The following is a 25,296-nucleotide window of genomic DNA, read 5'->3' as shown; positions in this document are numbered from 1 at the left end:
CCTGTTTCATACATTTTGAGTGGGCTGGGTTACTTCAACAGAGGGAACGTAATAAAGAAATAAACAATAAAAATTATATTTGCTGGGTTAAAGCTTGAAGGAGTATGTCCCGATAAATTTGAAATAAGGACACAAGGAGGGGAGAAGGATTTCTAAAGTAAAACTGTGTGAATAATCAACAAACAAATGTTTACTTCTGTGAATGTGGGAAATTGTGGAATAATTTGCATGAAGGGTTAAAGGAGTGTTCAACTATTTAATCAATTCAAATAACGTGATGAATAGAAAGTATAACTTCCTATTTGCTTCTGAGTTATTTATTTATAGATGATGTTGTTTGCAACTTAGATTGTAAATTAACTTGATACAAGGCCTTGAACTTTTAGTTGCTGCTGAACAGAACTGATTTATGGGGAACAATTGCTTTAATAATTAATAATAATTGCTATTGACTGGACAGGAAAGCTGTGCCCTGGTTTCCCTCTCCCTCCAGGAAGTCTTGTTTTGTGGAAGAAGAGCGTTATTCTGGCAAAATTACGACTTTATTCTCGTAATGTTAAGACATTATTCTCTTAACATTACGAGTTCATTTTCGGAATTAAAACTACTAATTCTACTTTCTTCTAGATAGACGTCAGTTTTAGGTCACTTACACGATCAACTACGTTTCCCACTAGCCCTTGCAACGTGCTTAAATTGCATCCAATTTAAACAGGTTTTAACAGTTGACTCGTTTGTTTGAAAGGACATGAGTTTTTATTTTTCATTTTTTTTATTCGTCGTTCCAGTCCACACGCCATACCAGTTGGTGGCGGTAATGCACATCTACAGTTATTTGCCAACCGCCATAAAAATCCTACAAGAAGAAGAAGAAGAAGAGCAGGTTCATACGCGTTATGTGTTGCTGTGCAGCTTGAAGCTTATATGTGACGGTAACTTTTACTTTCGGTAGCGCAGTAATGTTTTTAAATGAGGATATGCAAGAACATTTGGTGTCTCGCCAGAGTCTTTGTCGTTATAGGGCTTTAGCTTGTCTTTAGGTTTGCTGGAGCTGTTGTTTGGGTGGTACTTAGTTTATGGTGAAAATGCTGCTTTTATTATTGCTGTGCTACTTGTCACTGTCTGCTCGGGGTCAGCAGGCAGAGGACGAGTGGCTGGATCCTTATGACATGCTCAACTACGATTCAAGTACCAAAACAATGAGGAAACCTCCCGAGGTAGGTACATAAATTTAATATTTACACAAAACTCGTTGAATGTATAAAACAAATACGCTGATGTTTCTGGCTCTGGTGGAGTGTTTAGCATGTGGGTGTGTTGCTTCACAGCCAACAACCTTTACCAATGTGGCCACTAAAAGAAGAGAGTACGTCCAGGACCAGAACCAGGGAGAGCTGACATCCTGTAATGAGCAGGTGAAGGATCTACAGAGGCAGGTTTGTACTCACAAAGGTTAATCATTGATCTGTTACTGTACTGCAAAATGTTTATTTCCCTTAAACCTTACAGAAGCAGACGCTACAAATGACATTTTTGCATCTGTAATTATCGAAAAGGAGGGCTTGCTTAGTCAGCAGTACAACGCCAACAAATGTCTAAAAGCATAGTATCAAATGTTAGGGAAGAAAGTATGAAATTACTTTTCATGTTAGATTTTTATTTATATTTTTCTGAAAGCATAAAGGCATGAAAATAAACTATTTTTGTATGTTAGGTTTTTATTTATGCAAACAGTAACCCTAAACATAAATTACAAGTTAAGACTTAAACAGTTATTATGGTGAAGTGACATTAAATGGATTTGCCAAAAGGTAAAATAAAATCTCTTAAGTGACACTACTGTACAAACTAACAATGCAACACAAGCAAAACTTGAAAGGAAAAACTTTCGTTTTCTATAAAGCTAAATACTATTTGAAACTAAATTATGAAGTACTGATGAAATATTATCATCAATACAAGTAACTGATTACTCTTTCTTCACTGGTTTATATATTATCTTCACCACCTTTCTTACTTCCTGGTTGCTTTTCCCACATGTGAAAGAGCTTGCAGTATGAAGGTCCTGGATTCAAATCCTGGCCTGGGGTCTTGCATGGAGTTGTCATGTTCTCTCTGGGTACTCCAGGTCTCTCCCTGAGTCTAAAAACATGCATGTTAGCTTAAGTGGTACGAATTAAGTGAAGGTGTATAAAATTTGTTGCTTTGCTTTAGGTTGAAGACCAACAGAAGTCGATGACGCTCATGTCACAACAGCCTACCTGCAATCCAGTGTTCAAGAGGTTCCTCAGCAGATTGGTAAAGGAAATACAAAGACACGGTGTGGTAGGTCCCGATTTCATACAGATCATTATAAATAAGATTATTTTATTATTATTTTATCATTATGCTATCTAGAATCACAGGATGTTTTTTTTTAATATTGATCTACCAAAATGCTTATTCAGTAAAAATGCAGTAAACAAAACTATTTTCAAACTACCGTATATATTTTTTAAATCTCTCAGCCCAGTGACTCCTCAGATGTCTTCTATGATGCCAAAGTCAAGCTGTCCAAACAAGCCATGACTGAGATTCAGTCACTTCTGGAGGGCGAGGATAGATGGAGAACAGGAGCTCTGGACAATGCAATCAGTGAGATTTTGGTGGACTTTAAACCACATGATTATGATGCCTGGAAGTGGCGTTTTGAGGACACCTTCCACGTGGAGCTTGACACGGTATTAAAGGTAGCATCATTGATTTTATTTTGCATGTATCTTTAGTAGTCTACAGGTCAGCCAGCCTCAGATAGCTTGTAAGTAAGTTAAAGGTCAAATTTCCAGTCAGTTGATTTTTGCACCTTTCTAAACAAACACATATCAGTAATAAAAAGTATATTTTATACTTCAAACTGAGCTTTTATCCAAGCGTAACAATAAACAATAGTATTTAGATTAGTTAAAACTTTCCCTGGAAGCTATAGCTGTTATAGTTGTTAAGGTTTGCTGACCTATTTAGGTTAACTCGTATTTCCCTTCTCTGTGTTCCAGATTGGGATTCTTGTTTTCATTATATCAACTGTCATCTGCACCCAGCTGTGGTCAGCGGTCTCCTGGTTCGTGCAGTTCAGAAGGATGTTCGCTGTTTGCTTCTTTATTAGTATTATCTGGAACTGGTTCTATTTGTACCAGGTGAGGACACGAGAGATTTTAAGTACACCCTTTCATCAAACTTTTTGACAGGTGGGTGGGACTTCCGGTGAGGGCGGGATTTCCGGTGGGCGCCATATGGGCGCCATGTGGTTGCCATGTGGGCAGGAGGTCACGTGGTCAAGCAGGTGGTGTGTCCAAGGGGGGCGTAACAGTGGATGCTGATTGGTTGTCGTCATTAGGGGCAATACCTTAAATGAGTCAATTAAAACACAGGGGTGTGTTTGTTATAAATAGAACAAGACAAATATGGTATTATCGGAAACTGTTTGGCATCAGCACCAATTAAAAATAGAGGGGGTGTGTTTGTAAGCATCGTTAAACCTTGAATAACCCAATGAAAACAATAGGGCGTGCCTTAGTGTTTACTTTAAATACAGAGATAAAACTCTGCACTTTACATGCAGCATTCGTTGGAAAAAAAAGAACACCCGTTCAACAATGGCTAGAGTTAAGAGAGTTTATCGTCAAGCGGAGGAGAAACGCAATGCGTGCCAAGATTATGATGATGAACAAGCAACTGCATCATATACTTCCTCAACGGAGATACCTATCGGAATTCCCGTCGTGACATACTCTACCGATGATGAGGATCCAACATCAACTTCAACAACCATGGTTGAAAATCAGACCTCGGTTCGGCCAAGAGGTATGTCAGTTCTGTGCGAAACCCCAGTGACCGTCTACCAGTATTCATCCCGTGAATTGAATGCTCCTAAGAAATCAACATACTACATCTGCAGGGTACAAAGACCCCCGTTCAACACTCTGCAGGAAGAATGGTCTTTGGAGCCATATGGCCTGGTTGGCAGCTGGGGTTATATTTTCATGTATGAAATAGGAGAGCTTTGCCTGTATCAATTGGATCAAGATGAGGTATTTAATGGATCACTGGCTCTGTGTACACTCACCCACAGCGACTGGGCTGTGTTAAAGCTTGCAATCCCGCACCTTAATAATAGCCCTGAAACGGTCTCAAGGCAGGAGAGGGAGGAAGAAGAAGAAGAAGAAAATGAACTGTCTCCTCGACCTGTAAAACGGGCGAGAATGTTTCATATACCATCCGATGTTGAAATAGCTGAGAGAGAACCTCTCTTTAGCGCAGTGTGGGGGTCAAAAACCACAGCAAATGGCCGCTGGTCTTTTCGGGCAAGCAGACGCAGGAACAACCGGACGAGTCCCTCAGATCTGTTTGTGTTGGAGGCTTTCAATCAAGACTGCGGCGTATTCAAGACAATGCTGGCTCTGCCGTTTGAAGCTTGGGCAGAGAAGATGAGTGAAATTGGACATCGTCTTTCCGACCTTTTCCAAAAGTCACAAAGTTGGATCGATGTCATGTCAGTGAAAAAAACGCTGACGTTTCCTGTTTTACGTTTAGAACGAACCCTCTTCTGAGGACACGCCCCTTCCTATGATATATATACGGGGGGGATAACTGCAAGCTCACAGACACTGAGAATCGTATCATGAGAATGAGTGGACCGACACCATACAGGGATCTCTACAACCACCGAGCAGAGATCCACTTCTCTCCTGAGCACGATGAAAGCTTCAACATTGGACCATATCATCCGCCTTCCCCTGACCTCTTCTCACCATCCACCTCAACATCCTCATTCTCAGAGAACCACTACAGTCCTGCATCACCTACAGGATACAACATGAAATATCTACCGCTTTCTCCAGACCTCTGCTCACCATCACCGCTATTCATGGCTGAGTCTGTAGACGCGAATGTCCTGCCTGAAGACATGAAGGTGGTCGTGGAGGAGGAGGTAGCCACCGGCTACTCACCCTCTACCGAAGCCCCTACACAAACCCTGGGACCGATGGAGGACCCTCAGCCTTCAGCAGAGGATGAGAGTAACCAGGAGGACGAAATTGACGGTTGGTTCTCAACCACCCTCATCAATACGGTGAAAACAGCGATACTTCATTTATTCAACATAACCTCTTTGAACTATCTCAGAGAAACCTGCTATGGATGTATAACGAACCACCCAAGCCAGCGTCAACACCATTGCCTGGAGGTACTGGGGGAGGATTATTACCAAGTCAACTTTCAACGCATCGTACGACGACTCGTAACCCCCAAACTCATTCCTGCTATTCAGAATCTTCTGGTACTTCGAAGCATACAAGCAGATGACTTCAGAGTGAAGACGATTGCCAAGACGGTTTTATATGAACTGAAATCGGTACAAGGCATCCACAGTGCAATAGCGCACGTTTATGATCGCATGGTCGATGAGAAACATCTCAAACAACTTAACTCTGTTTCAGAGTGCTATGGACTGACAAACTGATCTCACATGTTTGATGACTTGTTGTATAATTTTTTTTTTAGTATTCCAGTACTTTAGTTAATCTGCATTATATGATTTTTCTTCTTTTTTCTTTTTACTATTAAATACAATTAAAGTAGGAACATAGTAACCTTTCCCAAAAGTGTTGTTTAAAAGCTAGTAGTGTTTGAATTAATCTGCATTTTATCTGATTTTGTTTTCTGGTTGTTTTTTGTTTATATTAAATACAAAAAAAAAATAAAAATAAAATAAGGATAAATCTACCCTCCTGTGTGTTTTTTCTCATTATTTAACAAGTAATCGTCTGAGTGAGCATAAGGCAGAGATGGCAGGAAGACGGCTGATGAAGAAAGTATATTATAGCTCTTCAAATCCGGGAAGTTTTGGGGGTGTAGATAGGCTGAGGAGGGTTATGCAAGATGAAACGGGAAAGAAGGTTGCGGTTGAAAAAGTTAAAGATTTTTTATCAGGAGAAGATACCTATACTCTACATAAACCTGCAAGAATAAAGTTCCCGAGAAACAGAGTTTTTGTCACCAGACCATTGAGGCAGTTCCAGGCTGATCTCTGTGACATGCAAGCTCTGGCCATGGAAAATGATGGTTATAATTATTTATTAACAGTCATTGACATCTTTTCAAAAAGGGCGTATGTACGAGTTTTGAAGAGGAAAACAGCCGCTGAGGTGGTAAAGGCATTTGAATCAGTTTTTACAGAAAGTCAGATCCCCAAAAAACTTCAGACTGATGCCGGTAAAGAATTTTTTAACAAGAAATTTAAGGTTTTAATGGAGAAACACGGTATTGAACATTTTGCCACAGCGAGTGAAGCAAAAGCTTCAGTGGTCGAGAGATTTAACCGCACATTAAAAACAAGGATGTGGAGATATTTTACAGCTAACAATACCCGGCGGTACGTCGATGTACTGCAAAACCTAGCTAGAAGCTACAACCATTCCTACCACTCCAGCATTAAAATGAGCCCTATGGAAGTGACCCCAGAAAATGCCTTTCAAGTGTTTCAGAATCTGTATGATGTCAAGTCCAACAGATATTGCAAGGACTCAGTGACAACGTTTAAACAAGGGGATCTTGTCAGAATATCCAAGGTCCGTGGAGTGTTTGACAAAAAAGTTTTACGGATGAAGTGTTTACAGTGTATGACCGGATACCCCGTTCTCCTCCTGTATACAAACTCAAAGATTTGGATGGAGAACCTATCGAGGGTTCCTTTTACGCTGAGGAACTTCAAAAAGTAAAAATATTTAACGACAAGATGTATCAAGTGGAAAAAATATTAAATCGACGTACGGTCAAGGGAGTCAAACAGGTTTTTGTAAGCTGGAAAAACTGGCCTGAGAAATTCAACAGTTGGATCAAGTTTGATGAACTTCGAAACGTATAAAAAAGGTTTGCACTAAACCTCACAGTTGACACAGCATCATGAACCGTCAGGTAGAGGATGATGGCTTTTACGTTACTCTTCCATCTAATGCTAGCATGGAAGTGTTTAAAAATAATACCAGTTCAAGTTTCCGTGTAAATTTAGCTCAACATATTGATTTAGAAGGCCAATGGATGGTTGCATTAGCCGAGATTTCATACCCTCATACATGGCATAATTTACCGGATTATGATGCCTACTTTGAATGGAGGAAGGTTGGTGATGTGGAGATCAATACGCAAAGGATCAGAAGTGGCTACTATAACAGCGTTATTCAACTCGAGACAGAGATGGAAATGTTTTTCAAAAAATTGAAATCGGGTTTACGCATTAAATTCAGCAAAGTTCAAAAGAGATTTGCATTTCAAGCAAACAGTCCGTATGAAATACGCTTCTTCAGCACTCTAGCTTATATGATGGGCGTGAAACCAGGGGAATGGATTCATGTTTCTGAACCAAAACTGGCTCCTTTTCCGGCGGATATAAAGGCTGGTTTCTATCACCTATACTGTTACAGCGACGTGGTCAGCCCACAAATAGTAGGCGACACTTTTGCACCTTTACTGCGGACCGTCAAAGTACAAGGCACATTCAGTGATATGATTACTCAGACGTTTAACCCCGCCCACTACCTTCCAGTCTCCAGAAGACATATTGAAAATATCAATATAGAAATTAAATCGGACCAAAACGTTCCTGTAAATTTCGTCTATGGAAAGACCGTCATAAGACTACACTTCAGACCGGTGATATCACAACGTAGCCTGAGATAAATTTTATTTGTATAAACTATTCCAGAGATATGTATATAACCTCTAAGATTGATTGGTTATCATTCATATTACGCTGGTCATTCAACACTGCATCAAGCAGGCAAGAGAGAACATGGCACAGCTAAGTCTGAGACGTGATCCAAATCGCTTTGTAAATTACTATGTAAGTCAATCAGGCGGTAATCTGCCAGGGTTTTATGGGGCCCCGGTCATGTACGGACGCGGAATTGGATCATTATTTTCAAAGTTATTCCGCTTCGTATCCCCTCTGGTTAAAAAAGGATTTGCAATTGCAAAACCCCATCTTAAAACGGCTGCATCAAATATCGCTTCGGATGTCATCGGTAGAGCCGTGAGTAAAATGAGTGGTTCTACACGCACCGAAGGTCAAGAAGGTTCAGGAATTATGGTTTTATCCAAAAGACCCAGAACAAGACCCCCTGGTGATCGTTTAAGGACGGTTAAAAAACAACGACAAACGCGAAAAAGGAGATCAGTCGCAGCTGACAAACGAAGAGGAAGGAAGTCATCCGCAAGTTTTGATATATTTAAATAATGGCTCTTTTACATAACAAATCATCAGAGTGCACGCTGGCAGAGTTGGACTTATTTTCTGCCCCGATGACGCAGCTATCGATCGAAGATAAAATTTACACCGAGATCCAGCCTTTATCAGCAATCACCGATGGAGGGCCGATCGAGTTTTTCATTCCGGGAGACGGAGAAAAGTATCTGGATCTCAACGATACGCTGTTGCATCTCAGAGTGAAAATTACTAACGAGGATGGAACAAACCTGCCAGATGATGCACCTGTAGGGCTCATCAACTACCCGTTAAACACCATCTTCAGTCAGTGTGACGTCACTCTCGGAGATCGAATGATTTCACAATCCAGCGCTACACATCCATATAGAGCCATGATTGAGACATTGTTAAACTTTTCTGAGGATTCTTTAAAAACCCAGTTTAGCTCTGGTCTTTTTTATAAAGACACTGCAGGTGCTCTGAACTCTATTGTTACAACTAACAGCCCTAACCAAGGTCTTAACAGCAGAGCAGGCTTTACGGCAAATTCCAGGGAGGTACATCTCCTAGGCCCCCTGCATGCAGACATATTTTTCTGCGAGAGACTTCTTTTAAACTCTGTTGACCTTCAAATTAAACTTACAAGAGCCAACGATGCCTTTTGTCTCATGGCCGCAAGAGACTCCACTTACAAACTCAGGATATTAGGAGCATCTCTTTTTATCAAAAAAGTTACTGTCTCTCCAGCTGTACGACTGGGTCACACTACAGCTTTAATGAAAGCAAATGCTCTGTATCCACTTTCACGTGTGAATGTAAAAACATATTCCATCCCTGAAAATTCAAGGGTATGCAACCAAGAGAATCTTTTCTTAGGCGTCTTTCCCAAGTATGTGGTGATTGCATTACTGGATCATGACGCTTTTACAGGAACACGCAATCTCAATCCGTTTGACTTTAATCATTTTGATATGGAATATTTAGCTTTGTGTAAGGATGGCAGACAAATTCCTGCTAAAGCCTTCCAGCCCAATTTTAACCAAGGTCATTCAGTGAGAGAGTATTACAACTTGTTTACGGCTACAGGACGACATCTAAAAGATCTTCCACTGAGTATAACACGTCAGGAATTTAATCAAGGATACTCTCTATTCACATTTAATCTTAACCCGGGCGAGGACACAGATGCTCTATCTCCAGTTTCCAGTGGGAATTTAAGATTGGAAATGCGCTTCAGAAACCCGTTGCCATATACCACCACGCTGATCATCTACGCTTGTTATGACTCTATTTTAGAGATTGATTCAAAGAGGCGTGTGCTGGTGGATTATTATTAATCTAATCAGGCATGAATAATCATGAAATTGAGAGCCTGATGCGTCATCTGCTGGGAGATTTGTTTTGTGGTGTGTGGCCGTGCGACCAGCTGCCGCTGCTAGCTGACAAATTCCCAGGGCCGGGCTACTTTATTGTGAACACACATCCTTCACACATGCCGGGGGAACACTGGCTAGCTCTGACATTGGATGAGAATGGTCAATCCAGCTTTTTTGACTCTTATGGATTCTCTCCGGATTTCGAGTTCTACCCGTCAAGCATCGTAACATTTTTAGAAGACAGATCCTCAAAAATATTGTATCATAATAATCAGCTTCAAAACACTCTGTCCACTGTGTGCGGTCACCATTGCATTTTTTATCTATGTCATAGAGCGTGCGGATTATCAATGCAGCAAGTGTTGTCGAAATACACCGGAGATGTGATTAAGAATGATTTAATGGTATCTAACTTTGTGAAAAAATATCAGAAATGTGTCATTAATCAAAGTTGTACATTTTATACTCACGGAACATGCTCTTTGGAGATGTTTCTGGATTGTTATGGAATTTAAAATGTCTTATTTTTTTTTTTCATTGTTTGTTTTTTTTTTTCTTCTTATGATTTAATATTTGTGTAATGATATCATATGTTAGTGTGTGAAGTAGAGAACGAAGTTAGACTTGAAAAATATAATCAATAAATATTTTATTGAATAAAAGAAATAGACTACATGTTTCATTTTTCTTATAACGGTTTATGGTGAAAATGTAATCCATCGGGGTGGTAGTGTCGTCTTACGAAGAGACCTTTTTGATCTCCCATCAGCATTTTTTGGATCTTCCAGCTCAGATCTCGACCATTAGGGAGAATGAGTTATCTGCCTTCTTCTTCTTTTTCTTCTCTGCTTAACGCTGGGGGGTGTACCCCCATTTTCAATCGATGTACCCTCTGTTTTGAAACGTCTATATTCTTCACGAGCATAAGGGTTAATGACTGAAGATATAGGGATGTTTATTTCTGACAAGGTGTGTAGAAAATCAGACCATCCTCGGGTTTGTGATGCTCCAGATTTTTTAAATGGAAGCATGAGATTTTTCAACAAATCAATCATGTGGGACCCCTTTATAACATTTCCGTTAAATACAAATTCACCTCGCGAAGTCCAACTCTCACTTCTTTCGGATAATTTCTTCAAAATGTACTCGGCATTTTTACGATTGTGTTTAGGAAGGCTTTTCAGTACTTCCGTAAGAACCTGTTCCTTAGGGGCCTCGTCCTGCCCTGGGCCTTGTTTTTCTTGGGACCGCTCATGTTCAGGAACCTCTGTGTCACGCTGCAGCATTAAACTGACCCGCTGTTTTTCTTCTTTGACACCTTGCTTAAGTAAAGTCAGATACCTCTGGAGAAGAGCATCGTATCTCTTGATTTTTTCATAAGAAGTCAAACCCGGCTCGTTTAATATCGCTCTCATTTCAGCATCCAAATTCTCCTCCGCCGTCTGTCTGATGGACGTGTCTGACTGGGTCAGACGCTTGAATTGATGAGGTGAAATGAGAAACATCTTCTGCGATGTTCTGAGAGACATTATCTCCTGATGATTCCACCCACTAGATCACCGATCAAGGGTGCAAGAGCCGTTAAGATGGGCAGAATAAAACCACCTCGTTGCTTTTTGAGAGCCAACTGTTTAGTTTTTATCCCGGTTCTTTTATCACCCAACAATCTGATGATATTTCTTTGTTTCTTCAGTTGTCGGTGTTGAGAGGGTGATAGTTTAATGTTACCTTTTAGGATATTCAGTGCAATCTCGCACAGAGCCTGAATAAAGTCGGGAGAGCAGTGTGCGAGAATATCTTTACGTTTCTGTGGACAGGCCTGGTACAAAGCTCTGAATAATGGTAAATTCCTTTTTATACGCGCTGACATGATGACTTACTTTGTTCTGGGTACGTACACAGCAGGCCACTGCTGAGGAAGTATCCCCGTTCTCAGTCTGAATTGTTCTGGGCAGGTAGGCGTAAAATCGATGATTAAATATCCATGAGCTTCTCTCGTTGCGTCTTCAAAACTCTCCAAGAAGAGACCCTTTTGAGATGGAAACATTTGGCGGGCCAGTATATTCAGCTGGAGTTTATCTCTCGGGTTCTTAAACAACACCATATAATTACAGTTCAAACTAATAGTGCGACTGAACTTTCCCTGATGAAAAACATTCTGAGTCAACATCATAACACTCATATTACGATGGTGACGAAACTGGGTAAAGACCTTCATCACGTTTTCATCATCTGAGGCTTGAGCAATAACATCGTCTAGAATAATCAGATGATTCTGATCAGGAGGAAACAGGTTTTCATCTTCAAAAGAATGAGGCAATCCTTCCACAAAGGTAATATTTTTATTCATCTTCTGCAATTCAGCATACATGGGTTGAAAAGATGTGTAAATCCATACAATATTTTCTGGAACAATATCCATGACATGATTACAGTTTTGTAAAATACTTTTTACAAAGAAAGTTTTCCCGCAGCCGCTGGGTCCAACTATCATACATGAGAAAGGTGCTCTAAATCTAGGATCAAAATCAATCTCCTGTAAATCCATGTGACTTTTTATTTGATTTCTTCTTCAACTCTAATAACCGAAAGGCAGAGTTGTCCCATCAGAAAAAAGACGTCTCTTATCATACACCAGTCGAAACTTTTTAAGAAATGTCGCGTTTGTCAAACGGAATCTCTTTTTATCCCTCCTGATCGTGTGCTGAGGGATTTCAATGACACCCTCACTTGACCCCTGTAAGTAGCCCTCGACCAGCCCTTTGATGCTGTCAAAATTGACCCTCTCGCTGCATTCATGCGTCTGAGTGATGCCTTTAGCACGTATCACTACTTTTTTACGGTTTTTAGTTTGGTATGCATAACTCTTGGGTCCTGTCAATGCAAACTCCGAAATGCTGTCACCATCTAACTCGTCAGTAAGATCACCCAGATAATTCCCCAATTCCAGAGGAGTTTCACCACTTTTTGTCACATAAATCAATCTGTCCTGTAACTTCTCCATGCTGCTGAGAAGTTTTAAACGTGCATAAGCGGTGGTGAATGCTGCTATAAACACATTATTTGTCTTACTTGGTGGATATATGACACGTTTACTGAAATTCCACTGCACTACACACATTTCAGGGTTGAAAAAATGAAAATAGTTAACCCTGTATTTACTCGAGAACATGAAGCTGAAAAAGTCTTCAGGGTTAGTGATGACTGTGGTCTGAGACAGATCACTTCTTTGCGCAAATTTCCCCCAAAAACTGTTTAAACACAATTTTGCAACCTGCCTTTTGGCAGGATTCATCTCGATTTTCTCAGGGTCTAATTGGATGCCCTGATGCAGTTTGTAGTCGCTTATATACTTTGACTTACTCTCCTGATCCACTGCATCAGATGGATAGCCTGAAGCCTCCTGCTTACCCTTTAAAAAGCAATGAATGTAACCTTTAAAGATTGTATCACTTCTCTTTTCAAAATGCCACACCTCTGTGATTTTAGCAAGACGATAACTACACTCCAACGCTTTACAGAATTCTACACTCGTCCAAACTCCCATCAAAGCTCTTTCTTGATCATTATGCGTGCAAGGACCTGACTGGTAATTTAATTCAGCGCATGTGCGGCAGAGAGTGAACACAAGTTTACCTTGGGATGTTCTGTAAGGTAAAACAGGGAACAACAGGTTACGTGGTGGGTAGACCACAGCTTTGATTATACCGAAGTAGCTGCTGGGGTCATCAAAATCTTTGTAAATGATGGTGGGGTGTCCGAGGGGAAAAACGCAGTTGGCGTTTACATAAGGGTACAGAGATGTGTAATCCACATAGTGTACAGTTTCATCCGGTTCCGCTGTGTACCTCAACTTCATAGGACAGGTGCGTCCACCATACAGCGCATCCCGGGGGGATAGCGGTTCGGGTGCATTAACTTTCTCAAGAAAGCTGATCACCCCTGGGTCTGATTTTTTCATTTCAATCCACTCATGCTCCCATATGACTTCGAGACGAAGGCCGTACACAGTTTGTAACACCTTGCTTCTCTCAACAGTGGCTGCGTAAAACTGTTCAAATGCGACCCCTCTCAACGGACACTTGTCATGAGGCATCTAACACTTTTTACAGCCGTGGAAAAAACAGCCATAAAATTCAAACGCAACTTTGACACCGTTAATCTCTGCATACCCATCCACTGAATATGGCCCGATTTTCTTTTCACCCCTATTTAATGCATGCTCGATAAATATGGCTCTGCTGTCTGCAATCCAGCCGAGCCATTGAATGGACGCGCTGGAGAACGTTTTACTGCTACGTCTGTAGTCCAGAGGTGATGGAATGGCTAAGGTTTGAGGAGGAAGGAAATTGGTTACAAAAACCTTCATGCAGGCTGATGCTATTGTGATACTTTTAAACGGATCCACACTTGTCTCCTTAAAGAACTCGTCTCTGAATTTTAAGCATCCTTGAAAAAGAATTTCAACGTCATTTTTACAATAACGAATAGCTTCTTTCTTAAAGTCAAAGACCTCTTTGCTCGCTTCTCTGTACCAGCTGCTAAACACCTGTTGTTCTTGAAGACTCATGCGTTCTACAGCGTAGCAGGATGGAGGAGGAAAAGCCCCTACATACTGGAGATGTTGTTCAGAGGAAAATAGGTGGGGAAAAAAACCCTTGCTTTGATCGGTAAAGCCTAACGCTTTCGGCATCGCACTAAGCTTCATGCACATGAAGGACAGGCTATCAATGTATTTTAACCTGTAATCAGGGTCGGTTAAACAGAGAAGTTTACTCCCTACCATGACGATATGAGGTTTAATCCCTAACTGCAGCATTGCTGTGAGAATCAGGTAACCATCGTACCCCCGCGCATTGTGCGCTATTAAGGTGTAACCTTTGTACATTGGCCTCCTGAAATGCAGGAGAAATCTTTGGGTGCAATTCAGTCCATAAGCGTACCATTCATCACCTTTCAACGTTTTAGCACAGACCAGAAAGGGGGTATGCATGCCGCTCTCATTGACGAGGCATTCGAAATCATAAAAAATCAGTTTATCATCAAGCTGATTAATTGCACTGCAAGGCAGAATGTAACACTTATGGTCATCGCATGTAATGTCTAGGCTGGGGGGTACATTTTCACCGCAAATACTGCATTTTACATTACACACGTGTGGTTTATTCGGTTTACTGATTGGAATAACGTATATCCGTTTGCATACTTTACACAGTTTTACCAACTCACAGTCACACATAGGCCTTTCAGCACTATTTCTGATGCGCGGTTCCCTGTGTCTGCTGAAACATGAAGAATTACGACAGATTCTTTGACAGCCCGCACAGCTTACAGGATTGCTAATCTCTTGCATACATGTATATGTTCGACACACTGGACAATAACCTTCACAATGGTGTGTATTGGCATTCTGATAGCCGGCGTAACAGTAATTACAAATATATCTGCACCCCATAAAACCTTTGAGATTTTTTATCCCATAGTAATGACCTTGAAATAACAGCAAAAACAGAGGGTTTGAACGATCAGGGAAACTGGTCTCAAATTTACACAGAGCAGTAGAGCCCGTGGTTCTGTGAAACACTACAATTTTTCTCTTCAGAATGGTTTCAAATTTACCAATATCACTAAAAGTAACTGCTGTTTGCTCGTCAAGGCCTGCCTGATGGTGCCATCTCCTCCCCAGTTCTACAGCACGGTGATCCGTGAGCTCAGGATCAGAGACGTGTGCGAGGCTGATTGCAAAACATAACTGATTACCGGTATTGTTTATAATATACAAATGACGCATTTTCTTATTAAACAGTTCACAGTCTAACGTTCCTGCAGCTTTACGCTTAGAACCTCCTGCTGGGTCATTAACAACCTGAAGAACAAATTCCACGTTATTATCTACAGGTATATTTGCATTCGATTGTACTAAATCGTCGAGGAAGTTTTCGAAAGCAGGCAGGATCATATTTCCATCATCTGTAACAGTAAATGTGATGTGACGATTGAGATTTTCACCCACTAATTCCAGCTGCACAACGTCGTTACGTCTGGTTAACGATCTCGCAGCGTCGGCTAATTCAATTATAATACGCATGATGTCTGTATAGAATGCTGCTAAATCTGGAACGTTACTTGGACAGGGCGGCGGTATGGTAAAAGGTCTTCTTATTTCATGGTTATTAAAATGTTCACGTTCAACCACAGCTGGAGGATCTCGCTCTATTTGATCAGAACTAACTGCTACGTTCGTATTGAAATGACCCCCGTGCTGATCTGCGGCGTGTGTCGTAGAAGGATTCTGATGAGTGTCAGGTGAATCATTTTCCTCAATGCTGCTGTGTGGAGACGGTGCGCTATTTAAATCGGAAAGAGCCTGATTGATTACGTTTAAAACGTCATCGTGCCGATCTGCGGCGTGTGACGTAGAAAGATTCTGATCATTTTCCTCAATGCTGCTGTGTGGAGACGGTGCGCTATTTAAATCGGAAAGAGCCTGATTGATTACGTTTAAAACGTCACCGTGCTGATGTTCATTTATTACATTTTCACTGTTAGCAGGAGATGCATTTAAAACGATGTTATCTGCTACTTCTGCATTAACGGGGATTTTGTTAAGTTCATTAACTAAATTTCTTATTTCATCCAGGGCAAGTCTGATTATTTGATCAGAACTAACTGCTACGTCCGTATTGAAATGACCCCCGTGCCGATCTGCGGAGTGTGACGTAGAAGGATTATGATAATTTTGCTCAATGCTGTGTGGAGACGGTGCGCTATTTACTTCTGCATTAACGGGAATTTCGTTAAGTTCATTAACTAAATTTCTTATTTCATCCAGGGCAAGTCTGATTCGGTTATCCATTTCTATGAACATAAGAAACAAAATAAAAATAAAACTAACCTACAGAAAAAACAAAAAAAACAAAAAACAAAAACACAGTGATCAGTTCAGTTTAAAATCACCTTGATGTCACCAAAATGCTTCTTTAACAGAATCTGACATGCAGCCAGAAGCGTTAACGATGAGGCCTTATTACGAAGATCCCGTGAGGCTGTAGAGACTGTCTTCCTGCGCTGTCCGTTTCTGTGACCAATCTGTCCTACCATCAACGTTACCTCTGTAAGGAGAATGAACAAAAATAAATAAATAGATAATAAATATATATATATATATTGAAATAATCACATTAAAGCTGGAAAAAAAAATAAAGGAATTCAAATTAATTCAGTATGTATGTATGAATTAAAACGTACCGTTCATTAATCCACTCACTAGTGTTGCTCTGCTTTGTAGCTGTCTTTTGGCCGGGGTTAAATATTCTGTAAAAACAGAAGACAATAAAAGTTATCTTACGCTGCGCAGCACAGCGTTCATAAATAAAACAAAAAATAGTTTTTAAAATATACAAGTTTTTTTTATTTTTTTATCTTACTCCGATTCTTTGCGGTAAAACCTCCAGATTTCACTTCTTGTTGGACTGAAACTGTGCCGTTCTGCTGAAAGCTGTCTTGATCTTTGAAAAGTGACCTTCTGGTGGGCGGATTCAATGTGGCATCTTTGGATGTATCTGTAAACAGGTTTATATGACATTTTATTGAACTATGCTTAAAATACATATATATATATATATATATATATATATATATATTGTTTTTATTTAATTTTTATTTCCTTACCTTGCTCCTGCTCGACAGCTGTGTCTGCCACAGATCTCTCAGTCGAATCTGTAAACAGTTTTTATCTGAGGTTTAAAATACATTCACTCTCAAAGAAAAATAGTTAGTTCTTAGGACTTACTTTCTGGTGGTGCCGGTAACTTGTCCGGTGTGTCTTCAGGGGAAATGATGATAATTGACGGGGGGGTATTCAAAGAATCAGTTTTAATTTCTGTGTTAAAAGAAAGTTCAGTTGTTGCGGTTTTTTCTTGTTTGGAGATAATTCGCCTTCTTAATTTTGACTGTCGATTCCAGCCGCTGAACCCTCCAACTTGATCATTCGGGTTTACCTCTCTCATCAAATCTATAAATTGAAACATTGTCAAGGGTTAACTATAATATATATATATATATATATATATATATATATATTTTATTGCATTTAACATTTACTTACCATAATCTGATTGTGTCAAGATGAAATCATCAAGGTCATCAGCGGTGGGTTCTATGACAAAGAAACAAATATATATATATATATAAACAATATATATAAACAAAATTTGAGAACATTCACATGCATTTAATGATTTCTTAAAAATGAATACTTACTTACTTACTTACGTTTAAAGATGTCATTGTGCTTTTGTGAATTATCAGAAGTAGAAGCCACAATTTCCGGGTTTCCTGAAATATTTACCGACATTTTTTCTTGTCAGTACTGGTATTTTTCAATGTAACAAGTGTTATGGTTCAAAGACATTCAGCATTTGAAGACCCTGACACTGAGGTTAACCAATGAAACAGAGCCCCAACATTTACACACAGTATTTATACCAGAACATGACAGTGTTATCTCAACTGCAAAGACTATGTTTTTAAGACCAAAACCCTTCTTGAGTTCAAAGGTGATATGTTATCTAAGAAACAGACGTAACTGCCCCTTCCTGACATCGCCCCTAACAGTTGGATATAGAATAACTGTAACCCTGTAACTCTAAGATGAAAAAGTAAAATGTTTTAGAAAAGCTACAGGTAACTAAAATTATCATTCCTTTTTCCTAAAATGGAGTCTCTCGTGATTCAAAAACAAACACATCATTGCTAGTCAATTTGTAACTTGGAAACAGTATACTGATGTTTTTTTTTTTCTGTTAATCTGATATTCGTCTTACCTATTTCAGCTGCTTTTCCAGTATGTTGACGCAGAAGCTGAAGGTTTTTCTCGTTCCATCGATGTAGTGAAGCACAATTTTTTTTATTTACTTTTTTAGGTCTTTTCTATTTTGAACGGATTTAGACTGGCTCATATATTCAACAAATAGGTCCTGCTGTAAAGCAAAATTAACTCACAATTCTGTCAGGTTACACAGTTCCTTTATTAGGATTTCATGTGATAGGTCAACATTAAGTTGATTATACCTTTAAAATATAAAAGGATGCATGTCTTTTTTTTTTTTTTTTTTAGATGTATTAACGCCTGAAAAAACATACAGATTATTAATAACACCCTTAAACACACCCCTGTGTGTTTTAATTGGCTCATTTAAGGCCTTCCCCGTAACACCCTTAAACACACCCTTGTGTTTTAATTGACTCATTTAAGGTATCGCCCCTAATGACGACAACCAATCAACATCCACTGTTACGCCCCTTGGACACACCCCCCTGCTTGACCACGTGACCTCCTGCCCACATGGCGCCCACATGGCCCCCACCGGAAGTCCCGCCCTCACCGGAAGTCCCGCCCACCTGTCAAAATGTTTGATGAAAGGGTGCACTTAAATTCTCTGATGCGCTCTTTCAAGTGTCTTTCTGTTTTGCTTAGCTGTCATTCAGAGCTTAGAAATCATGTGTTTTTATGACTTATTTAGATTGCCTTCGCTAAGCATCAGAACGATATCGTGAAGATGGAAAACTTCAACAAAAAATGCACCGGAGTGGAGCAAATTGACTGGAGGGATAATCTAAAAGGTAAGCCGTCTAGCATAATCACACATTTTTAAAGTCCTGAAAGTCAGATTACCTTAGTTATGCGCTATTATGGTTTAACTGCTCATTTGCCTAATTATGTAAAAGGAGCACATTTTTAACTGTAGTGTGAATCATTCAACTGTTATTCTGCAGAGTGGTTCAGAACAACCTGGACTCTTCAAGATGACCCCTGCAAAAAATACTATGAAGTCCTCATGGTTAACCCTCTCCTCCTGGTGCCTCCAACCAAGGTAGGTCATTATGAGTGTCTTATTGCCTGTTTAGGCTGTACACTGACCTGTCTCAATGCTTGAAGCATCTGACTAATATTATATACACAATCCTTTATGCTGCCAGGTTATTCACATTAGCATCATCATGAAACTAAATGTAGGACCTCAGCAGTGGGTCCTTAAGATCATGTGCAGTGCTGTGAGATAGTATTTCCCCCCTTACAGATTGCTTGCTTTACCTTTTTTTCATACTTCAATGTTTTAGATAATCCAGAAAGTTTAATATCAGAGAAAGAAATCTTGCCCACAGAAATAGGACTGCATGGTATTAGAAAACATGAGTGAATGTTGCCATGACGATATGGCTTGCAGTAAATCTATACTTAGCTAAATGGTGTTAATGTCTTTCTGCTTTGAGTGCATTGCAGGCATAGACCCCTGACCGTCAGCAGTCTATTCACCTACTAAACAAGAGTCAATATTTCCACCTTAACATGTTATTTTTATTTGTTTGAAAATTGGCTCCGGTTACATGACAAAGAAACCACCAGCTTGTAGTAAAAAACAAGCATCACCAGTTAAATAACTAGCATAGAGTCTCTGAATGTATGGTACCTAGTCCAAGCTGTTTTAATTGCAATTATATTGTGCAACTTTAGAACAAAATGTGTTTCCTAAATAACGATTTCACTAAGTAAGGGAAAAGAAGATGTCCAAACCATCTTGGTAGGCCGGCCACTCCTGGGAAGGTTCACCACCGTTCCATGTTTTGTCTGTTCAGTGCTGAAGTCCCAGGCCCTTAGAAATGTCTTTGAAACCATTTTTTAGACTCATAAATGTCAATGACTCATTTTCTGATTTTATCTTATTTTTCTTTTGAAGGAGCATAATCTTTTAGCCTACTTCATGTTGTCATACAGGTTCTGTATAGGTGATTTCTGGATTCTACAGATCAGGCAGTATCAGGCCTGGATATGTCAAGTAAAGTTGAACAAAACTGAAATTAATCACTAATCTCATTTATTTGAGATTTACCAACATTTTCTGGGGCCATTTTGGTTTGGATAGTTTTTTTCCCAATAATAAATAAAATTATAATTTCAAAACTGCTTTGTATGTTTTCTCAGGCTATGTTTGATAGTTTAAGTAGACACAGTGCTACTTGTTGTATTAACCAAGTAAACAGTCTCAATAAAAGTATAGGATTTTACTTGAGTATTTTACAGGTCTTGATAAGAATGGAAACAGAACGTCAGTGTGGTAATATGTTGTGTTTCCAGACTTTGTTTTTTATCCCACTGCATAAAGGTTGTATCTTTCTGTCCATCCAACCACATGTCTTCTTTCTCAGTGTTATTTTGTAGGTTGCATAGTTAAAGCCTGATCACTATAGAAACATCTGCTATGAATTCATAGTAGTATTTTATGTTTATACGTATGTAATTTGGCTAAAAAGGTTCCAAACTCTGAAAATTAAAGTTTGGGAAAAATATGGAATTTTGAGATGAAAACCCCATGGAAACCCTGATATCGACATGGAGAACTTATCACTGATTCTCCAAACTTGGATCGCTGTGATTGCTGGGCAGAAAAACGACAAGAGCTACTCATAACTTCACCACGAAAGCCCACCTGAAAAAATACGAACAATTACTTTAGTTTTTCTTGCACAGTTTTTCATTTTTGCAAAGAAACAACTCGGGTAGATGTCATTCTTGATAAAGAATGCTTACGCCATGTGGGGTTTAAAAGCTGATTAGGTTTGCAAAGGTTTACCTTTGGCTGTGAATGTGAAGTTAGCATCTGTTGATATATAAGCAAGTATTGCATGATAATAAACCTTTTTACTGTATTCAGATTGTGTCAGTGGATTTTAGTGCTGTAGTGGATTTTTACTTTGAAACAGATTCAGAGCCTTCAATTTTTGCAACCAAACAAAGACAAATGAAAAATTTTATTTACGATTGAGAGTGCTGTTAATTACAAAAGCAAGTTTCCAACCGTTGGCTGTTGCTTAGAGTAAATATGTAACACAGTATCTGCACTTCAATATAAAGTTTAATCCTTAAATACTTGGATTTTTAGGCAATTTCAGTTACCATCACAACCTTCATCACAGAGCCACTGAAGCACTTTGGGCAGGGAATAAGTGAGTTTCTCCGAGAACTCCTCAAAGATCTCCCAGTTACGCTGCAGATCCCAGTCCTCATCACTATTGTGCTTTCCATTTTGGTAAAGAAACCTCATCATACTTCATTTTAAGATATAGAAAAAAATAAAGGCGATGGATCTCTTCACTGGTACGTGTTTGACTCTTACACAGGTGGTCATGTATGGAGGTGTGCACGCAGCCTTTCAGCATGGCATCATGGCACCATTTCGCCGCCCTCGAAGGGATCCACCTGCCCCAGAGCTGGAGCACCTCCAGCATTTTCATCCGAGGATTGAGGCCCGCGATTACTTTGCTGGAGGGGACGCGCCTGCTCACGCACCTATGCTTGCAAGTGGTCAACAGCACGTCCCATGGCACCAAGGTGAGAATGCCAGGTTAGACGGAAACAACATTCATCGGAGACGACCCAATCGGGTCAGGGAGGACTCCGCACCTGTTGGTGTAGAGACACTGAGAGCTGCAGACCCTCTGGTCAACGAGGATGAATTAGATGGTGAGCAGCATGAGGAAAGCCCCGAGGTAGTGGAGAACGCTCCCGTAGACCAGCAGGAGACCCTAGAGAAGGTAGAAGGTGAAAATGCTGCTGCTGATCAACCGAAAATCCAAAAAACTAAATCAAATTTATCACAAGCAAAGAAGAAAGAGATACAAACAAAGGAGGAAGGTTCTCAGGATGAACCCAGTAGAGACGGCACAGCAGCCCCACCTCAGCCAAAAGAGATGCAGCGTTCAGAGGCTGACGTTCAGGTGAGTTCTTTTTAATATGCATCAGACTAGATCATATTAGAAGGCTAATCATAGCTTTTTATGTGTCCTTTTACATGTGAATTTCATGTTTCACTGCTGCAGTGCCATGCATGGACAAACAGGATGGTGAATAATAACCTGCAACATCTGTTTTGTTTTGTTTTGTCTTTATAACATTTGTTTTTGCTTTCTGATTTTGTGACACGTGTTTCTGATTGTGTTACCCCAGTAATCTTTAGATTTCGTTTTAAAAATGCATGTCAGTTTTGTTTTTCTATTTATTTTTTTATTTTAGCTAAGCAATAATGAAAATTAAATAAGCAAAAAATAAATAGAAATCAAAAAAATTTTGGCTTGACCATTTTTGTACACTTGTTTTTGAAAGAACCCAGCAGGTAGGTTGATCCAAACATTCTGAACAACCCAACATCATATGTAGATGTAGGCTTGCTCTAATCGCTCTGTTTCATGTTATCCCATGCCCACCTGATGATGTTGATTTTGACTGTGTGAGTCGTATAATCACTTAAAAGTTTTTCCTTAAGCTGAATTTACTTAATGTTTGATGCTTCTTATTAGTCAAATATTTGGTTTGGTTCTGCTGTTAAATAAATGTAGGATCAATTAAGCTCCATTTGACTGACCCTTAATCACACGTGGATACTAGAGTTGCACAATACATCAAATTACAAGTACAATGGTGTGGAATATTGCAACAGCAAAGATTTGCTTGGATGCAGAATTTGGTTGGTGTTCTTCTTGCCCATAATATTTGGCTATTTGGAAGGACTGTCACTGTCTTTTTAAGATCAGTGTTGCGTGTCTTCTCCCTCTTTCTACCTCACTTCCTGTCTGTCTACATTAAAAAAATAACAAAAATAAAGGTTGCTAGCGCCACAAATCTTTAATAACATAAAAAGATGTGCAACGCTATTGGAAACGTTTATTTTATTTAATGGCTAACAAAGCAGACATTCATACAGAACTTGCAAGAGGGCACCACCATGCTTCACTGTTGCTTCAACACGTATATCGTACTGATCTAGAGCCTTTCAGTAAACAATGTTTTGCTGCAGAGCAAGTTTTATATATTTTTTATCATTTATCGGGGCCATCATGCCATTGTTGAGCACCACAGCAAATATTAAATCAATCAAGGCAAATTAACTTTTTTTCTTTACCTAAAAGAATACAACAAAACAAGATGTCAATAGATTTGCATAAAAACATAAACTCAGTCGAAGATGGCCCTGTTCCCCCAACGGTTCTGAAAAAGATCCGCACAGAAAATGGGACACTCAAATGACACTTTCAGCTCCCTCACTATCCTCTGCAGGTCCCTCTTGTCTGCCATGTTGCATCTGAAGTATCACATCTGGAGTGAGGATGCTGGTTGAGAGCGATGTTTGTTTCAGTGTTGCACTGCTCCACTATTACTGTGGTGTTCAGCCTGATGAGATCATCAGAGATCTAAACCTAGAGAAGTTTAGTGTTATTCACTCTCCCTACTAAACGTATGCTGATGGTGAGGGGTGTGCTCAGATCATGACCTCTAGAAGTCCTTTATTATCATGTCCTCTAGCCGTTTGATGTCCTACCTTTGCATTAATACATCATTCTCATTAAACTGTTCTACTACTGTAGTTTCACTGTTAAATTTAATGACCATGTGGTAACAGCTTTAACAGCATGGGCTGCGCACACATCCTGGAGGGATCCCAACATTGAGCAGGATGGAGTTAGAGATGTTTTTCCAGGAAAGACAAGTGGCAGTGTCCAGTCCAAGCAGAGAAGTGTCTTTGTTAAGGCGTAAACACATGCAAGCCCTTTACATCATTTCATTTTTGCAGGTCTGGTTTGGAAATTCTTCCAGTTTGTTCTTGACACAAATTCATCAACTAATCCATCGTCAGTTTCAAACTCAAAATAACCTATTCATATGAATTTTCTCATTTACCTTGTAGTATATAGTCCCCTATTATATTACAATAATATTTAAACATCCCACATAGTTTTTTGAATTACTAAATGATTTGCTGCTATAAGTCATGCCATTTATTACCTGATAGAGCACAATTCTTAATTTTTTTGGGGGTGTAGAAGTTAAACGTAAATCTTTTCCTTGCAGGATCCAGAAGCCTCGGTGGAAGAACCAACGGCCTCGATATCACTGAGATGCATAGAGACTGTTGGAGTTCCTGTTCAGGAGACGGGTTCAGCAGCAGTGGAATAGATGCTTTTGATGAAAGCAGCAAGTTTAACACCCATCAGTGATGGGTGCTACTTGGTTGTAGAGTGATATCAGAAGAACTGGCTTACAGATGGTATCTGAAGGAAATGTTTAGGACTGTAGACTCTCACCAAACAGTACAGTTCATTTTCCACTTTGTGCTCATTTTCCCAAGATGATTTTATTTAGTCTTTTGGGGGGAAAGAACAAAGCATTACATTACACAGATCAGCTTTCCTTCATCACTTTTAGAGTTAAGGGAATTTCAAAGCTCTGCCATTGGTCCCAGTTTCACATGTGGACAAGAATAATGACATTACAGTTGCAATTAGGAGTGATTTCAGTTTTGATATTTGAATAAAACTTCCTAATGTGTGATTTTTTATTTTTTTTAATGGATGAACTCTTTGTATGCATAAAATTCATATTTTGGATGGATATATACTGTTTATAAAAATGCTGATATTCTAATAGGCTGAATAACAGCCTGGAAACAAATTTTTAACAAATGTTAAATGATTTTTCTCAGTCTGTATTTATAATTAAACATATAAAATTGTTTATACCAATATGGAACATTACATTAAATCTGAGGTTTTAACTGTATTAAAACAAATAGATGTTATGCATTTTCCACTTTTCAAAGTTGATCAATAGAAAAGTTTATAAATATA

At 39.4% G+C, this 25,296-nt stretch overlaps 1 protein-coding gene across 2 annotated transcripts; it reads left to right on the top strand.

Annotated features, from left to right (window-relative positions):
* The first annotated feature begins 862 nt into the window (after nucleotides 1–862).
* Nucleotides 863–25,296, top strand: LOC124873289 (chloride channel CLIC-like protein 1). 2 transcript variants are annotated; one of them, XM_047373834.1, is made up of 10 exons: nucleotides 863–1,217; nucleotides 1,329–1,436; nucleotides 2,215–2,325; nucleotides 2,508–2,729; nucleotides 3,033–3,173; nucleotides 19,140–19,239; nucleotides 19,393–19,490; nucleotides 21,558–21,704; nucleotides 21,796–22,392; nucleotides 22,495–22,814. In XM_047373834.1, exons 1-10 carry the CDS (start codon nucleotides 1,077–1,079, stop codon nucleotides 22,564–22,566), a joined length of 1,737 nt encoding a protein of 578 aa, XP_047229790.1. In that variant the 5' UTR covers nucleotides 863–1,076; the 3' UTR covers nucleotides 22,567–22,814. The 2 variants fall into 2 exon arrangements, with proteins under 2 accessions (XP_047229790.1, XP_047229789.1); XM_047373833.1 differs by lacking the exon at nucleotides 22,495–22,814 and adding an exon at nucleotides 24,521–25,296 and having other exon boundaries at nucleotides 864–1,217.

This window comes from Girardinichthys multiradiatus, chromosome 9 (assembly GCF_021462225.1).
Source record: "Girardinichthys multiradiatus isolate DD_20200921_A chromosome 9, DD_fGirMul_XY1, whole genome shotgun sequence".
NCBI classification, from domain to species: Eukaryota; Metazoa; Chordata; class Actinopteri; order Cyprinodontiformes; family Goodeidae; genus Girardinichthys; species Girardinichthys multiradiatus.
This window is presented reverse-complemented; position numbering and strand designations above follow the sequence as displayed.

What these genes read in the sequence shown, in the direction of transcription:
- LOC124873289 (XM_047373833.1), top strand. Translation starts at nt 1,077, where the DNA reads ATGGTGAAAATGCTGCTTTTATTATTGCTGTGCTACTTGTCACTGTCT. An exon ending in CAATGAGGAAACCTCCCGAG is followed by an intron (nt 1,218 to 1,328) that starts GTAGGTACATAA and finishes GTTGCTTCACAG; the next exon opens with CCAACAACCTTTACCAATGT. An exon ending in CTATTGTGCTTTCCATTTTG is followed by an intron (nt 21,705 to 21,795) that starts GTAAAGAAACCT and finishes ACTCTTACACAG; the next exon opens with GTGGTCATGTATGGAGGTGT.